Source organism: Mobula hypostoma, chromosome 14 (genome assembly GCF_963921235.1).
Source record: "Mobula hypostoma chromosome 14, sMobHyp1.1, whole genome shotgun sequence".
Taxonomy (NCBI): domain Eukaryota; kingdom Metazoa; phylum Chordata; class Chondrichthyes; order Myliobatiformes; family Myliobatidae; genus Mobula; species Mobula hypostoma.
Genome location: NC_086110.1, coordinates 18,359,150 through 18,376,013, shown reverse-complemented (window position 1 = coordinate 18,376,013; position 16,864 = coordinate 18,359,150). Strand labels below are relative to the sequence as shown.

Sequence of the window (16,864 nt, the reverse complement as noted above, 5' to 3'; positions counted from 1 at the left end):
TATATTGGGGTGACTTTTAAGAGCAATTGATGTGGCATTATTTATCTCCAAGGTAAAATCCATAGTTAAATATGCTCATAGTTAACTTTATGCCTCTCTATGAGTTAAATATGCTCATAGTTAACTTTATGCCTGTTTTCATCTTATTTATCCCCACATCATGGAATCAAACAAGATAAATATCTTTTTTTTGTCACATGTACATCAAAGCATGTGTCCAATCAAATCAGTGAAAGCAGCAAGTTCATCTGCCCATCCTGTCTATGCTAGCCATCAACTATCCCTCTTTACTAAACCCATATCCCAACCCTCTGTTTAGGGGAAAAAAATCTCATCTCTCACCCTAAGTTTGCCCTTCATAATTTTGTACTGGGGAGGTTAGAGGTAGGCTGAAATAGGTGAGATGCTAAACATTTTGCCGGACAAAAACTCTTGCCAAGTATTTTTACACTTTGATGAGATAACTTTTCATTCACATTTTAATCGGCTCCCAGAGATCCCATCTCCTTTCAAGGACTTCAAACTTAATGTAAAAAAGAGGATATTCACCAGCCAAAGGAAAATGTCAATGTAAAGAAATACAGAATGCAGAATTTTGCAAACATCTCACTTATAACAATGAAAATTACCTAATTCTATTCAGCCAAATATCTAATCATATGCACATTTTGCAATCCTACCAGATCTTTGAAAATCTTGGCTATGATCTGTCAACTTAACTGTCCGTTTGTATAGAGCACATAACAATATAGCACAAGGGCAAATCCTTAAGCCCATGATGTCTGGGTCAATTATGATGCTAATTAATTACCAGCTAGTCTGAGTAAATATCAGATTGTAAATGTTCCATTAACATATGTCATAATTATTGTCAATAATTGAACAGACATGTACAATTATTGCTGTGCCCCATTGTTGTACTAAATTATAAGTAGATTTTTATTAATATGTAATTAGGGTGATACTTCTTTACTTAAAGACCTGTGTGAGTAAAAACCCTGCACATTTGTAATAATGTGAAGCAAGCTCAAAACTTTTTGATGCAGGATATCTTTGAATAAATGAGGTTTAACTAGATCACCTTAGTCAAGAGTCAAGAGACATGGCTCCAGGGTGACCAGGGATGGGAGCTCAACGTTCAGGGATATTCAATATTCAGGAGGGATAGACACGAAGGAAGGGGAGGTGGGGTGGCGTTGCTGGTTAAAAAAGAGATTAACGCAATAGAAAGGAAGGACATAAGCCGGGAAGATGTGGAATCGATATGGGTAGAGCTGCGTAACACTAAGGGGCAGAAGACGCTGGTGGGAGTTGTGTACAGGCCACCTAACAGTAGTAGTGAGGTCGGAGATGGTATTAAACAGGAAATTAGAAATGTGTGCAATAAAGGAACAGCAGTTATAATGGGTGACTTCAATCTACATGTAGACTGGGTGAACCAAATTGGTAAAGGTGCTGAGGAAGAGGATTTCTTGGAATGTATGCGGGATGGTTTTTTGAACCAACATGTCGAGGAACCGACTAGAGAGCAGGCTATTCTGGACTGGGTTTTGAGCAATGAGGAAGGGTTAATTAGCGATCTTGTCGTGAGAGGCCCCTTGGGTAAGAGTGACCATAATATGGTGGAATTCTTCATTAACATGGAGAGTGACGTAGTTAATTCAGAAACAAAGGTTCTGAACTTAAAGAGGGGTAACTTTGAAGGTATGAGACATGAATTAGCTAAGATAGACTGGCAAATGACACTTCAAGGATTGACGGTGGATATGCAATGGCAGGCATTTAAAGGTTGCATGGATGAACTACAACAATTGTTCATCCCAGTTTGGCAAAAGAATAAATCAAGGAAGGTAGTGCACCCGTGGCTGACAAGAGAAATTAGGGATAGTATCAATTCCAAAGAAGTAGCATACAAATTAGCCAGAGAAAGTGGCTCACCTGAGGACTGGGAGAAATTCAGAGTTCAGCAGAGGAGGACAAAGGGCTTAATTAGGAAGGGGAAAAAAGATTATGAGAGAAAACTGGCAGAGAACATAAAAACGGACTGTAAAAGCTTTTATAGATATGTAAAAAGGAAAAGACTGATAAAGACAAATGTAGGTCCCCTGCAAACAGAAACAGGTGAATTGATTATGGGGAGCAAGGACATGGCAGACCAATTGAATAATTACTTTGGTTCTGTCTTCACTAAGGAGGACATAAATAATCTTCCAGAAATAGTAAGGGACAGAGGGTCCAGTGAGATGGAGGAACTGAGTGAAATACATGTTAGTAGGGAAGTGGTGTTAGGTAAATTGAAGGGATTGAAGGCAGATAAATCCCCAGGGCCAGATGGTCTGCATCCCAGAGTGCTTAAGGAAGTGGCCCAAGAAATAGTGGATGCATTAGTGATAATTTTTCAAAACTCGTTAGATTCTGGACTAGTTCCTGAGGATTGGAGGGTGGCTAATGTAACCCCACTTTTTAAAAAAGGAGGGAGAGAGAAACCGGGGAATTATAGGCCGGTTAGCCTAACGTCGGTGGTGGGGAAACTGCTGGAGTCAGTTATCAAGGATGTGATAACAGCACATTTGGAAAGCGGTGAAATGATCGGACAAAGTCAGCATGGATTTGTGAAAGGAAAATCATGTCTGACGAATCTCATAGAATTTTTTGAGGATGTAACTAGTAGAGTGGATAGGGGAGAACCAGTGGATGTGGTATATTTGGATTTTCAAAAGGCTTTTGACAAGGTCCCACATAGGAGATTAGTGTGCAAACTTAAAGCACACGGTATTGGGGGTAAGGTATTGGTGTGGGTGGAGAATTGGTTAGCAGACAGGAAACAAAGAGTGGGAATAAACGGGACCTTTTCAGAATGGCAGGCGGTGACTAGTGGGGTACCGCAAGGCTCAGTGCTGGGACCCCAGTTGTTTACAATATATATTAATGACTTGGATGAGGGAATTAAATGCGGCATCTCCAAGTTTGCGGATGACACGAAGCTGGGTGGCAGTGTTAGCAGTGAGGAGGATGCTAAGAGGATGCAGGGTGACTTGGATAGGTTGGGTGAGTGGGCAAACTCATGGCAGATGCAATTTAATGTGGATAAATGTGAAGTTATCCACTTTGGTGGCAAAAATAGGAAAACAGATTATTATCTGAATGGTGGCCGATTAGGTAAAGGGGAGGTGCAACGAGACCTGGGTGTCATTATACACCAGTCATTGAAAGTGGGCATGCAGGTACAGCAGGCGGTGAAAAAGGCGAACGGTATGCTGGCATTTATAGCGAGAGGATTCGAGTACAGGAGCAGGGAGGTACTACTGCAGTTGTACAAGGCCTTGGTGAGACCACACCTGGAGTATTGTGTGCAGTTTTGGTCCCCTAATCTGAGGAAAGACATCTTTGCCATAGAGGGAGTACAAAGAAGGTTCACCAGATTGATTCCTGGGATGGCAGGTCTTTCATATGAAGAAAGACTGGATGAACTGGGCTTGTACTCGTTGGAATTTAGAAGATTGAGGGGGGATCTGATTGAAACGTATAAGATCCTAAAGGGATTGGACAGGCTGGATGCAGGAAGATTGTTCCCGATGTTGGGGAGGTCTAGAACGAGGGGTCACAGTTTGAGGATAGAGGGGAAGCCTTTTAGGACCGAGGTTAGGAAAAACTTCTTCACACAGAGAGTGGTGAATCTGTGGAATTCTCTGCCACAGCAAACTGTTGAGGCCAGTTCATTAGCTATGTTTAAAAGGAAGTTAGATATGGCCCTTGTGGCTACAGGGGTCAGGGGGTATGGAGGGAAGGCTGGGTTCTGAGTTGGATGATCAGCCATGATCATAATAAATGGCGGTGCAGGCTCGAAGGGCCGAATGGCCTACTCCTGCACCTATTTTCTATGTTTCTATGTTTCTAGTACTGGGTCAGTGGTAGTTTTGGAGTAATTTTGTAAAGGTAAGATATCATTACTGTAAATGAATATCAAAAGAAAAAGTATACTCTAAAATGCCTCAGCAAGCTGGAGAAATGAGTTGGAGATGAATAATAAATCTTGGCCTTCCTAGCAAAGTCTCTGTCCACCCTCTGCAATAAACTAAATGGAATAAATACAGCTTGAAAGAAAAAGTTTTGGAGTGGAGTATCATACAGTGGTGGCTGGGAACGGACCCAAGTGCAAGACACAGACACTGAAGTACTAGGGACAGGACTAGGATACAGGGCAATGGCAAGGACATGGACATGGACACAAAAACCCGGAACCCAGAACAGGACTGGACAAGAGAGCTAGGAGCCTTCAGGCTTGAGGCTAAAGGCCAGAGGCGAGGCTTGGCAGGAGGTTGGAGTTGTCAGGCTTGAGGCTGGAGGCTAGAGACTTGAGAAGAGGCTCCTCCTGGGCAGGGCGCGGATCACCACCCGACAGAGGCAAGGGACAGGAAGGGACAGAACCAACCGCAGGTAACAGCAAGACGGCCTGGCTTACCTGTCAGAGGCAAGGGACAGAACCAACCGTAGGTAACGCAATACGGCCTGGCTTACCCGACAGAGGCAAGGGACAGGAAGGGACAGAACCAACCACAGATAACGGCAAGACAGCCTGGCTTACCTGGGCGGAGGCAAGGGACAGGAAGGGAGCTAGGTATGGGGTGGCTCCAGGACAAGACTGAAGGCGAGATGAGGCGAGAGTTACCAGCAAGACCAGGCAAGGCTTCAGGAATGCAAGGCAAGACGAGAACTTCAGGTGAGGTGAGTGTTACCAGCAAGACCAGGGCTTCAGGCAAAGAAACAGAAGGCAGAGAAAGGGATATAAGGAGTAAGGACAAGAACAATCCAGCCACCACAGCCTGGTCTCTGAAGGTATTTATGCAGCCAGCCCCAATGAGCATCAGCTGGCTCAATAAGAGCTCAACAAGAAGAGAAACAGGGTAGACAGGAAAACCTGGAGCAAGGGTTGATGGACCGGACCGTGAACCGGAATACAGACTTCACGGACCGGACCATGACACGGAGGCTGAGATGTTTGAAGTTGAAATAAAATGTGGTGAGCCTCTTAAACAGGGTTAAACAATGGTTCCTCATGCTGTGTGAAGTTATAATTCCATGATTACTAATAAGAAAGGAAGTTTCTCCTCCTAGTTAATAAAATTATTGGCAGTGCACAGTCTAGCTATTTAAAATAGGTGCAACCATCGTGAGAAGTGGAGGTCAACCAGCTGAAATTCTCTCCCCAATCAAAGGAACTCTTACATACCCACTGAACAAAATGCAGGGAAAAGAATAAGTTTTTACAGCTGAGTTCATTAGCGGGGAAAAGAAACTTAGGAAAGATTCAGCCTTCACTGTTACAGTGAAAACAGTCCAAGTTTGCCCAAATGCTCCTCAAAACATACGTCCTCTAATCCAGGCAGCATCCTTTAAAACTCTTTTACACCGTCTCCAATGCCTTTGCAATCTTCCTATAATGGAGTGACTAAGAATTGAACTTAATCCTCTAGATGTGACCTAACCAGAGTTTTATAAAGATGCAACATAACCTCCTGTCTCTTGAATTCAGTGTTTCAACTATTAAAGGTAAGCATGTCTTATGCCTTCTTTACCACACCATCAATCTGTGCAGCCACTTTCAATGGAATTGGACAGTAAGACCTCTCTGTGCACCAGCCATTAACTGTTTACAGTCCTTTCATACAGTATTTTATTTCCCTAAGTGCAAAACCTCTCACTTGGCTGGATTAAACTCCATCTGTCATTTTTCTGCCAATTTTGTATCTGATCTATATCCCACTGTAACACACATAAAAGTTGCTGGTGAACGCAGCAGGCCAGGCAGCACCTCTAGGAAGAGGTGCAGTCGACGTTTCAGGCCGAGACCCTTCGTCAGGACCCTGAGTCCTGACGAAGGGTCTCGGCCTGAAACGTCAACTGTACCTCTTCCTAGAGGTGCTGCCTGGCCTGCTGCGTTCACCATCAACTTTTATGTGTGTTGCTTGAATTTCCAGCATCTGCAGAATTCCTGTTGTTTGCGTATATCCCACTGTATCCTTTGGCAATTTTCTACACTATCCACAAGGCGACCATTTTTGGTATCATCAAGTTGGCTAATTCCTGAAGTAAATGGCTCCCTTACTGTTACCATAGCAACACTGGTAAGAGTGAACACTGCACAATCCTTGTGAAAATGGGACCCCTCTCCACAACTGTTATCATTGAGTTGCTCACATATGATTAAATATGGACCAGTTAAAAGTAGAGAAGGAATCAGTAAAAAAGCATTAATGGAAAATGAGGCAAGTAATTCTTTATCTTTACAAAATTATTATTCATTAACAAGCTTGTGTCCGCTCTTATTACCAGATAACTTTTCCCCCAAAATTATTTTGTAATTTGATGTCCCTTGATTAATATAAAAACCTAAAAATGTACAGTTCAAATGATAAGAATTAAACATTGAAATAATTTACAGTTTTTTTTATTGAAGTCAGTCTTATTTGCTTCAGTTCTCCTATTTATGATATCCTTAAGTTCTATGCTTTGCCTTTGGAGTGCAACTTTTGCCTCTCTGGGTTTGAACCTAATCATGTCTCTGATCTGACTACAGGTGTTAACTTCTTTGTGTGAAGTGCTGCAAGAAATCTGATCACATTTTGTTATTTGTAAATGTCTGTATCTGTAAAGCCACCCTGACAATCTCATCTATTCAGTTACACATTGATTTCTATAATACAAGATTTCCACAATATTTTGTCACACTGTAATTACATCTTTTTGGATGTGATGCAGTGCTTCTTAACTCAGGTAATTTATACTGTAAATGTAAATGTAGAATTTTATCAGGAATAATTAAGGAGTTTATAAAACATTACGAAGTTTAGCTGAAACAGGGACACTAATATTTGTCTATATATCTTGGCTAATTATCCCTAGAGTCTAAAACCCAATTCACTGAAGACTATTTTCGCTTTTGGCTCTGTGTGTTCATCAAGTCCTAAATTGGTCACAAGATACAGCATGCATTTGAAGTGATAATGTTCTTGTGTTTTATCATGTAAGCAGAACTCTTTTCCAAAAAAGCACAGGGCTCGGTTGTTACAGAAACACTCTTTGGTCTACAGATTCTCTTGAGAATAAGGAATGCAAACATACACGCATTGAGGGAAAGGAAGATTATCATTGGTCCTTGAGCTTGTCTCACTGATCACTGAAAAAAGAAATAAGTTTTAACACTTAACCTAGTTCTGGTCGTACATATTATGAGATGTCTATACCCTTCAATAGTTTAAACAAGCTGTCTAGACAACCACATTCTATTTCCAAAGTCCACATTTCCTTAAGGCACAGAGACTTGGTTCTTTGTGTCCACCCTGATAGCTAAGATTATTGATAAAAAAATTGTCGAGGGCCTACTAAGCTGTTAGCAGCAATGTTCTCTAATGCTGCACGATATTCTAGTTTACTGATAACTGAATATGAAAGGGAGGTTTTCTTTTTTATTGGTAAAATTATCAAGAGAACAGATGCACAAATCAGTTATTTAGCACCTATGTGTGTATTTAACAAATCTAAGTCCAACTTTCACAGTGTGCTGTTAAAATGCCCTGGAAAACATATCTAATCATCAGACAAAGCTTCACTGTCTGCAGGAACATACTAAACTCTTAAGTACACACAATTAAACATACATAATTCAGTCATTCACACATTGAAGTTTGAAAGATTTCATTTATAAAAATAATTAGTTGGTCACCAAAAGAAAATGAGCTAGTATTTATTTTGCTATCTGTATAGATACTAAAAAAAATCAGCAGCAAAGAATAGTGAAATATTTAGACTATTTGTGATTAACAGGTTCCTTTGATCCTTGGATACATTAAAGGAAATATTTTCCAAATACTAGTGCTTTTTCCTCTCATTTAAACAAAATAAGCAATGAATTCCTGTCATTTCGGCTCCGTTTGGTAATAACACCACATTGCATTTTCAAAATGGATGTTTAGCCAGTTTTGTATCAATTCTTCTTGTCAGTGTCAGTGGCTGTAATCTGTGGGAGAAAGATAGAAACTCAACAAATCATTGATATATTGTGTTCAAAAATACCTCACATATAAACAAAGCCAAGAGTATTTCAAGGATTTAGTGATAGCTACTATCCTGAAGAGTAATCATTAATGACAAACGAAGTTCATTTGAACGAAACACACAGGTGATTTCAGTTTTTATAAACTAGTGTACACTATGACTGCAACAACAGCAACATGTCCTTCTAATATAGCAAAATTCTCAAGGTGATTGACAAAGCTGGGGATGAACCTGAGATGGAATAGGTAAATAATAACTGGATGAAAGCAGCATAGTAGAGATGTGTGACAAAGCATATAGTTGGGAATGGAGGAGGGGATGAGGGACTATTTAGGGAAAGAATTCGGTGGGAATGAGATCACTGATGGCACTTTTGCCATCATTGCTGGGAACAGATGGGCTGGAGGATCGGTCAGAGATGGAAGTCGAGAATGAGGCTGGAACAGTTCTGAGTGCCTGAGGACATGGAGACATTTGAAAACATGCATGAGAAGCTTGAAGTAAATCTGTGATTGTGCAGCCTGTTGACATCTCCCTTCCAAACAGCCCAGGTTTCTTCTGTTTGATTTCAGGATCTTTCAACAATTTCACTCAATGATAAGCACAGACTAGACTATGACTCTGATTACCAGGTAGTTCCTCCATCCAGTCAGACACTGGGAAAGAGGCCTGCGAGCATACTTTGGACAGCTGCTTGTACATAAAAAGTTGCAAATTAACTGAAGTGTTCAGAAGGAATTTAATTGCCTGCCTCCACTTTTCTACCCTCGCCACCCCCCCTTCCCAAAACCCAGAGGACTCCGTGTACTTGGCTGATGATGATCTTCTGGACGAGTATATTCTGAATGACAATGGAATCATTTACCGTACTGCCTTTCTCCCACTAGCATGGAATTTTGGACAAGTAATGTAACTTTTAAATTCTTTATTATCTACCTTTCTTTAGTATAATTGCTCTGAGACTTGTGCCTATTCTGAGTTATGTTTTGACAGTTCGAAAAAGATGTCATCGACATTTGCTTTCAAATTTTGGATAACAGTCTACCTGCTCTGGAGGATCCTTTGACCGATGCATTGAAGAGAGGTGATCCGATATATATCAGCAGAATATTGACTGCTATGGTGAGTTCCAATGTGTTAGCTATTTGTCAAATGTGTTTAACAGGTGTTGTCATCTGGTAGATTGCAAATCAGTTTAGGTAAAGGCTTTAGTTGTAGACTGTGTTGTGAGTACAATATTAAAGTCAAAGTATATATATGTCACTATATATAAAATTAAGTTTAATTAGCATTCAACCAAACATAGATACAGCTGAACAAGACAGCATTCTTCTATGCCCCGGTGCAAAACATTCAAAATAGCGAGTAACGTCATTCAGAATAGCTAGCAACACTCAAAATAGTGAGCAACATTCAAAGTAGCTAACAACATTCAAAATAGTGAGCAAAGAAGCATATTCACTCAAAGGAAAAACATATATATAGACCAAGTCCCTGAGCGACAATGTCCAGCAATCAATGTTTCGGCCTCCTGGCAGTGCGCAGGGTCATGCAAACCAGCCGGTCAGTCCACCGCTCGACCATGTGAGGGCAGCACCCATGGGTAAGTCCAGCCTCCAGCCAAGTGCGAAGGTGACACCGTAACGCTTGCATGTTTTCTCAACTGGTCTGCAGCAGCAGGCAAGCCTGCGGCTTGAGACCTTGTCCTTGCCACAACCGAGGCCACACAGCTCCCGCGTCGCCTGCCACGCTACCCAACAAGGGTAACAGGCCTGCGGCAACTGACCTGATCACTGCCTAACAGAATCTTATGATCACAAGTGAAATGACTGAAACAATCTCCCACAGTTATACTGCTTTCATTGCCTTCCAGTAGCAGGCAGTAATGCTGCCTTGAGATTCATTTTCTTGAAGGAATGTATAAGAAAATAAAGAAATACAATAGAATTTATGAAAACTGAGAAGAAACAAAGATCGAGAAAGAATGAATGTGCAAAAGAATACAAACTGCATGAAATAAATAAATAAATAATGCTGAGAACACACATTTTAGAATCCTTAGAAGTGAGCCGATAGGTTGCGAAGTCAGTTCAGTGTTGAGGTGAATAAAGTTATCGACACTGGTTCAGCAGCCTCATAGTTGTAGGGTTCCTGCACCTGGCAGTGTGGGACCTAATGCTCCTGTACCTCCTAGCCAATTATTCCATTCAAAGCAAGAAAAGAGGTATAATCTTGACTTAAGCTGACTGGAGAAAATAATGCAGTGTTCCTTAGTCTCGCTCACTGGGGTATTTAATCATGGGGTAGAAAATCAATAAATCTTTGTAAGATCAAGGAACCGAGTATGAGGTACTGAAACAGAATAAAGGATAAGGTTTGGGGAAGGACAGCCTTGATCACATTGAATGCCGGGGCAGGCTTCAGTATTTGTTAGGGTTAGACATTTGGTTGTTGTTTCTGATAGGTTAATTTCAATGACATTAAAACTCACTAATATACAGAGAAAGTAACTTGTTTTGATTTTCTTCATGAAGGAATGTGTATCTCCTGTTAACTTCCATCATCAGCAAATGAATCAGCCAACTATGTCCTCCACCAGCTGCAAAATAGGTTGGTTTGTTTGATAACATCTCAGAATTTGCACCCATTTCTTAATCATTAAAGCACCATGTGCAAAGTTGCTGAACACAAGAAAGCCAAATCTTTAAATATAAAGGGCCCTTTTAACTAACCCAGAAACCCATCAGAAGTTTGGCATGAATCACATGCATTACACAAACTGAGACTGAGAGGAGCCGAGAGAAGCTGTCCTGACCTAGCATGTTACCCAACACTGGCCCAGTATAGAATAGGTTAGGCAAGACCGATTTTTCTTCATAAGTAAACATAACTTTTACATTACCATTATGCAAGAAAGGACAATATATCCCACTTCAGGTTGTATTCATTCAAGGTAATATACAATAAACAAATGCCAAAAATGCTCTGCTATTCAGGCAGCGTATGTGGAGAATGGAGCAAAGTTAATTTTTCAGAGGAATGACACAGCTGGGAAGAGAGTGGAAAAGGTTGTTTTAAGTCTTAGAAAGGGGAAAGGGTGTTGAGAACAAACAGATTGTCTGTGATGAGGTAGAAATTAGTATAGCCTATAATAGTCTTGGGAAAGGTGATTTGGATATTACATTTGCCTAACTAAAGGCCTGACTCTTAGAAAGAGGCTTTTTCCTTAGCAGAAAATTGTTTATTTGTTTAGTTATGAAATGATACTAGCTGTTTTGTTTTTCCCGTCCAAAGGTGAATGCAAACGATGACAAAGGCATAATTCTGGGGAGGTGGGATGGCGATTACTCCAACGGGACGGCTCCCACCAGGTGGAATGGAAGTTTACCGATTTTACGCAAGTGGAGCAGTTCTGGGGCCGGGAAAGTGCGATACGGGCAGTGCTGGGTCTTCGCTGCTGTTGCTTGCTCAGGTTAGATACCGGTAGCTTCGTCACCAAAAACCCCAAGACTTGCCTCCGTTTCAAAATGCTACATAAACACTCTCTGTGTATGGTGCAGCTGCAGGTTACCACATGGTTGTCTCGGCAAATGATGATGCTTTTAATTATTTCTGCTTTATTATGCAGACTGAACATAATGTCAGTAAAGGAAGATGATTTTATTTTTTCTGTTGATTGGTGCTAAGAACCAAATTTTGGGCAGAGCATTGAACGTATGATAAAAGTGCCTGTGTGAATATCATCTACCAGTGCTGTGTGATTGTTTTAATCCATTTCCACTTCACCATTTTCCGCCTAGTCTCTTTTTTTTCCCTTTGGAATTGCTGACCTCTTTCTGCACACCTCATAGTTCAGTCCCAATCCACGTTATTCCCCTAATGTTATGCAATTGAAAATTAATTTTGTTTCAAACTGGAAATTGATAATCGCCATTGTGAGTTATTTCAGTTCACTCCACAAAGTGGACTTGGTACCCTTGGGTGTGACTCGACCTTGCATTCTCAAGCAAGAGAAAATCTGCAGATGCTGGAAATCCAAGCAACTCACACAGGATGCTGGGGGAACTCAGCAGGCCAGGCATCTATGGGAAAAAGCTCCTTTTTCAAAGGAAGGGCTTCCCTTCCTCCACCATCAACGCTGCCCTCAACCGCATCTCTTCCATTTCACACACGTCTGCTCTCACCTCATCCTCTTGCCATCCTCCCAGGGATAGCATTCCTTTGTTCTCACCTACCAGCCCACTAGACAACGCGTCCAGCACATAATTCTCTGGAACTTCTGTCATCTCCAACAGTATCCCACCACTAAGCACATCTTGCCCTCCCCACACCCCTCAACTCTCTGCTTTCCACAGGGTTCACTCCCTATGCGACTCCCTTGTCTAATCGTCCCTCCCCATTGATCTCCCTCCTAAGCACTTATCCTTGCAAATAGTGCTACACCTGCCCCTACACCTCCTCCCTCACCACCATTCAGGGCCCCAAACAGTCTTTTCAGGTGAGGCAACACTTCACCTGTGCATCTATTGGGGTCATATATTGTGTCCAGTGCTCCCAGTGTGGCCTCTTGTATATCGGTGAGACCCGATGTAGATTGGGAGACCGTGTCGCTGAGCATCTATGCTCCGTCCGCCAAAAGAAGCGGGATCTCCCAGGGGCCACCCATTTTAATTCCACTTCCCATTCCCATTCCGGTATGTCAATCCATGGCCTCCTCTACTGCCGTGATGAGGCCACACTTAGGGTGGAGGTACAACACCTTATACTCCATCTGGGTGGCCTCCAACCCGATGGCATGAACATTGGTTTCTCAAACTTCCGGTAATACCTCCCCCTTCTCCAGCCCAGTATCTCTTTCACCAATCAACTTCCCCCTCTTTACTTCTTCCCTCCCTCTCCCGGTTTCACCTGTCACCTTGCGTTTCTCTCTCCCCTCCCTCACCGTTTACATCTACTCCTCATCTTTTTTTTTCTCCAGTCCCACTGAAGGGTCTCAGCCCATGACATCGACTGTACTTTTTCCTGTAGATTCTGGCCTGCTGAGTTCCTCCAGTGCTTTGTGTGTGTTGCGACCTTGCATTCTGTTGGGAATTCTGCAGCAAGAGTGCAGTGGAGGGTTATGTCATACCTTGGGTGATGTTCCTTTTGGAATATTGGAGCAGAACTTGGACCACATTGCTGGGCACTTGTGAGGTAACGTGACCTTCCCAACAAAACTCTGAATTGGAATCCCTGTCAGGTTGGTCAGCTACCTTGGATTCCTTGGCTTATTCCCCAATCCCTGCCCCTGTACTGTACAGGCAGTCCCTGGGTTATGAACGAGTCCATTCCTAAGTCTGCCTTTAAGTCGGAACAGGTACAAACGGTTCTTATTTAGTGTCAGTTAGTCAAATGTTTGTCTTAGTATATAGGATGTATTTTACCTTTCCATTCAGAGCTTTTCTTTTTCTCGTCATAAATGTCCTTGTAGCAGCTGAGACCCTCGGTAACTGTACGGTAAACTTTGGTGAACTTCTCCATATTCAGATCTGGCTCCTCTAACTTTGCCATCCCTGCTTCAATGAGACGAAAGTCTTCGGCTAACTCTTTCATCAAAAACTTTTTTGGTTCTGGAGATTTTAGGTCCCAGTCTTTTTCCTTAAATGCTATCATCACTTTATCCTTTAAAATAGTTCCGATCGTTGACCGACTGTAGCCTGACACTTTTCCAATGACCGATGGCATTTCACCTCTTTCCGATGGCTTTATTATTTCCACTTTATTTTCAATCGTGATCGTTTTCCTTTTCTTTGATGCATCACCAACACTTGTATCGGATTTTCGCTTTGGAGGCACGGTTACAAGGGTAAATAAGAGAAAAATTTAAGCCAAATACAAAGTTACACACGCAACACAGTGTTAACGGCAACGTGATCCGACTTAAAATGGCGGATGGCGTTCTCCTTCCTCGAGCCGACGAACCACCGAAGCTGCGCAGTGTTCTCATGAGCGTCACAAAGTAGTGCGTGCGTTCGTTATTACGAACCATTGTATTCAGCTCAAATTTTTAATATAATAGGCTTTGTGGCAGTCCATTCATAAATACGAGTTGTCCGTAAGTTGGACGTTGGTAACCCGGGGACTGCCTATACTATACAATACCAGTCCTTCCCTGAAACTGACCATTTCCATGTCTTTACTTAAGCCCCTGACTTTGAATTCCCAAACACGGGGTAGTGGAGGTATAATTTGTCCATCATTGCTGATCACCCCATCCTTGACCAAGCTCTTCCACCGTGAAGACGATCTGTAATGAGTCAACATGATGCTTTCAGATCAGGTCATGCATAGCACATACCTCTGCCGCACCACTCAGGTGTGTTTCTGGGGTACAGGGGCTAGCGGCCCTTGTGCCTGTCCTATGTACTTGCTACGAGTTATAAACCAAAGCCTCGAACGGACAGATCTAAACGGAAATGACTTACGCCTACCCATCGACTACGTGATAAGAAACTGCAAATCATGGAGGTAAACATACGTGGACTCCGATCAAATATAGGTGAACTTGCCAACCTGTGCACTGAAGAGAAACCTTCCACCATTATTTTGTTGAAACACTCCTCGACTCATCAGTCCCAGGTGAATCGGACTGCATAACCATCCCTGGCTACTCAATGTGTTGCCGCAGAGATCGGGAGGTGGTATTGCTGTTTACTGTTCTGAGGGCATTGCGATCCACCATAACCCTAGGAGAGATCCGAAAGACCTTGAACTCATGCGGTTCACTGTGGCTGTTCAATCACAGAAACTACTAATTGGTGCCGTCTACCGACCTCCTAGTGCCAACAATGATGTCCTCGAATACCTGGACAGTAACACCTCCAAGTTGACAGAGTTCGGTGATGCTTATAGGGGACTTCAACGTCCATCACCAAGACTGGCTGGGCAGCTGAACTACTGACAATGCTGGCCGGCACACACTACAACTAGCTGATAGTCTTGGTCTGCAGCAGATTGTGTCAGACCCAACAAGGGGGGAGTATATCCTTGATCTTGTTATGACGGACCTACCCGCTAAGGCAACAACTATGGCTCAAATGGGTTCTTCAGACCATAACCCCGCGCTAGTGAAGCTGGATGTTCCAGTTTACTGTGACCAGACATACAAGAGGAAAGTTTGGTGTTACGACAAAGCCAACTTTTGGGATATGCGTGGTCATCTTTCATCAACTGACTGGTCTAGGATTCTCAAAGAGAAGGACCCTGAGAAGGCTTACACCAAGCTTACAGAAGTTATATGTGAGGCCATGGACATTCACATTCCCAGCAAAATTGTTACTAAGGAGACTGGTGATAAAGTATGGTTTGATGACAAGTGCAGATGAGCCGCAAAGAAGAAACGTCGTCTCTACCACCATCTAAAGAAGTCCAACACCCCTGCTAATGAGGAGAAGTTTGCACAGGCTGGGCAGTCATACAATCCAGCAGAGAGACAGGCCCGAAGAAACCATAACATCAAACTCAAAAGTGACTTAACCAGTGGTAACCTTAGCAGCAAGAAGTGGTGGAATGCTGTGAACTCCCTCTCTGGAAGAACAGGCCACTCTGACATCCCCGTCATTGAGCACAATGGGTCTGTACATACAACAGCAAAGGATAAGGCCAATGTTTTCTGTCGGACTTTTGCAGATAAATGTCGGCTCACAAATGCTAATGTCCAGCCACCAGATGTCAAGCAGCCTTACTACCACCTCGCTGAACAAAATCATCTTCAAACCTGAAGACATCAGGAACATTATGCAACAGCTTCAGCCTGATAAAGCATCTGGCCCTGACTGGATTCCAACTAGGGTCTTAAAGGAATGCAGTGCAGAACTTGCAAGTCCTCTCTACCGTCTCTTACAGCTATGCTTCTCGAGTGGTGTATTCCCAGAACAATGGAAAATACCATCAGTAACACCAGTACACAAGCGGGATTCCAGAGCTGATCCTACAAATTACCACCCCATATGCTTACTCAGTGTCATCAGCAAGGTAATGGAGGCAGCAGTCCACAAACAAGTTCAGAACTACCTACTCCGTAACAACTTAATTTCACGTAGGCAGTATGGATTTAGACCTGATCACAGTACAGACGATCTCCTCACCACCTTATCTCAAACGTGGAACACCTTCTTAGACAAAGGTGGAGAAGTGTGTGTCATAGCCCTGGATATCAAAGGAACTTTTGACAAGGTCTGGCATAATGGACTCTGTGTTAAGCTGAGATCCAAAGGAATATCGGGAAAGCTGCTTGGATGGCTGCAGAGCTTCATGGACGGACCATCAAGGTTGTTATCTCTGGTTAGGCTTCTGATTCTTCAACCATCAATGCATCTGTACCACAGGGTTCAATACTTGGGCCACTTTTCCAACTTTATTGACGACTTGGTTGATGCATGCAGTAACGAGCTATACCTGTACGCTGACGACTCCACACTATTTGCATCAATTAGAGCAGGAGAGAGGAATACAGTGGCAGCAGGCCTGAATAGGGATCTTGACAGGATGAAAGCCTGGGCATTCGACTGGAATGTCACCTTTGAGCCTACTAAGTGCAAGGCGATGGTGATATCTAGGAAAAGGAATCTATCTAACCCCGACCTGTATTTTGGGAACTGCGAGCTGGATTTAAAGAAGGAGCTAGTAATCCTTGGTGTTAACATTGACAGCAAGTTGGTGTGGGATAAACACCTTTCCACTATTTCAAACAAGGCCGGACAAAGGCTTGGAGCTCTGCGGAAAGTAGCATCCAAACTAGACAAAGAGGGCAGAGTCACGGTTTATAAAG

General features: G+C 42.7%; 1 protein-coding gene across 2 annotated transcripts in view; it reads left to right on the top strand.

Annotated features, from left to right (window-relative positions):
- tgm2l (transglutaminase 2, like) overlaps positions 1-16,864 on the top strand; it is a 51,738-nt gene that overhangs the window by 11,500 nt on the left and 23,374 nt on the right. For both annotated transcript variants that reach the window (XM_063066736.1, XM_063066735.1), the window contains exons 4-6: positions 8,850-8,959; positions 9,049-9,177; positions 11,350-11,527. In XM_063066736.1, coding sequence (XP_062922806.1) covers positions 8,850-8,959; positions 9,049-9,177; positions 11,350-11,527 — 417 coding nt within the window. The remainder of the gene's footprint in view (positions 1-8,849; positions 8,960-9,048; positions 9,178-11,349; positions 11,528-16,864) is intronic.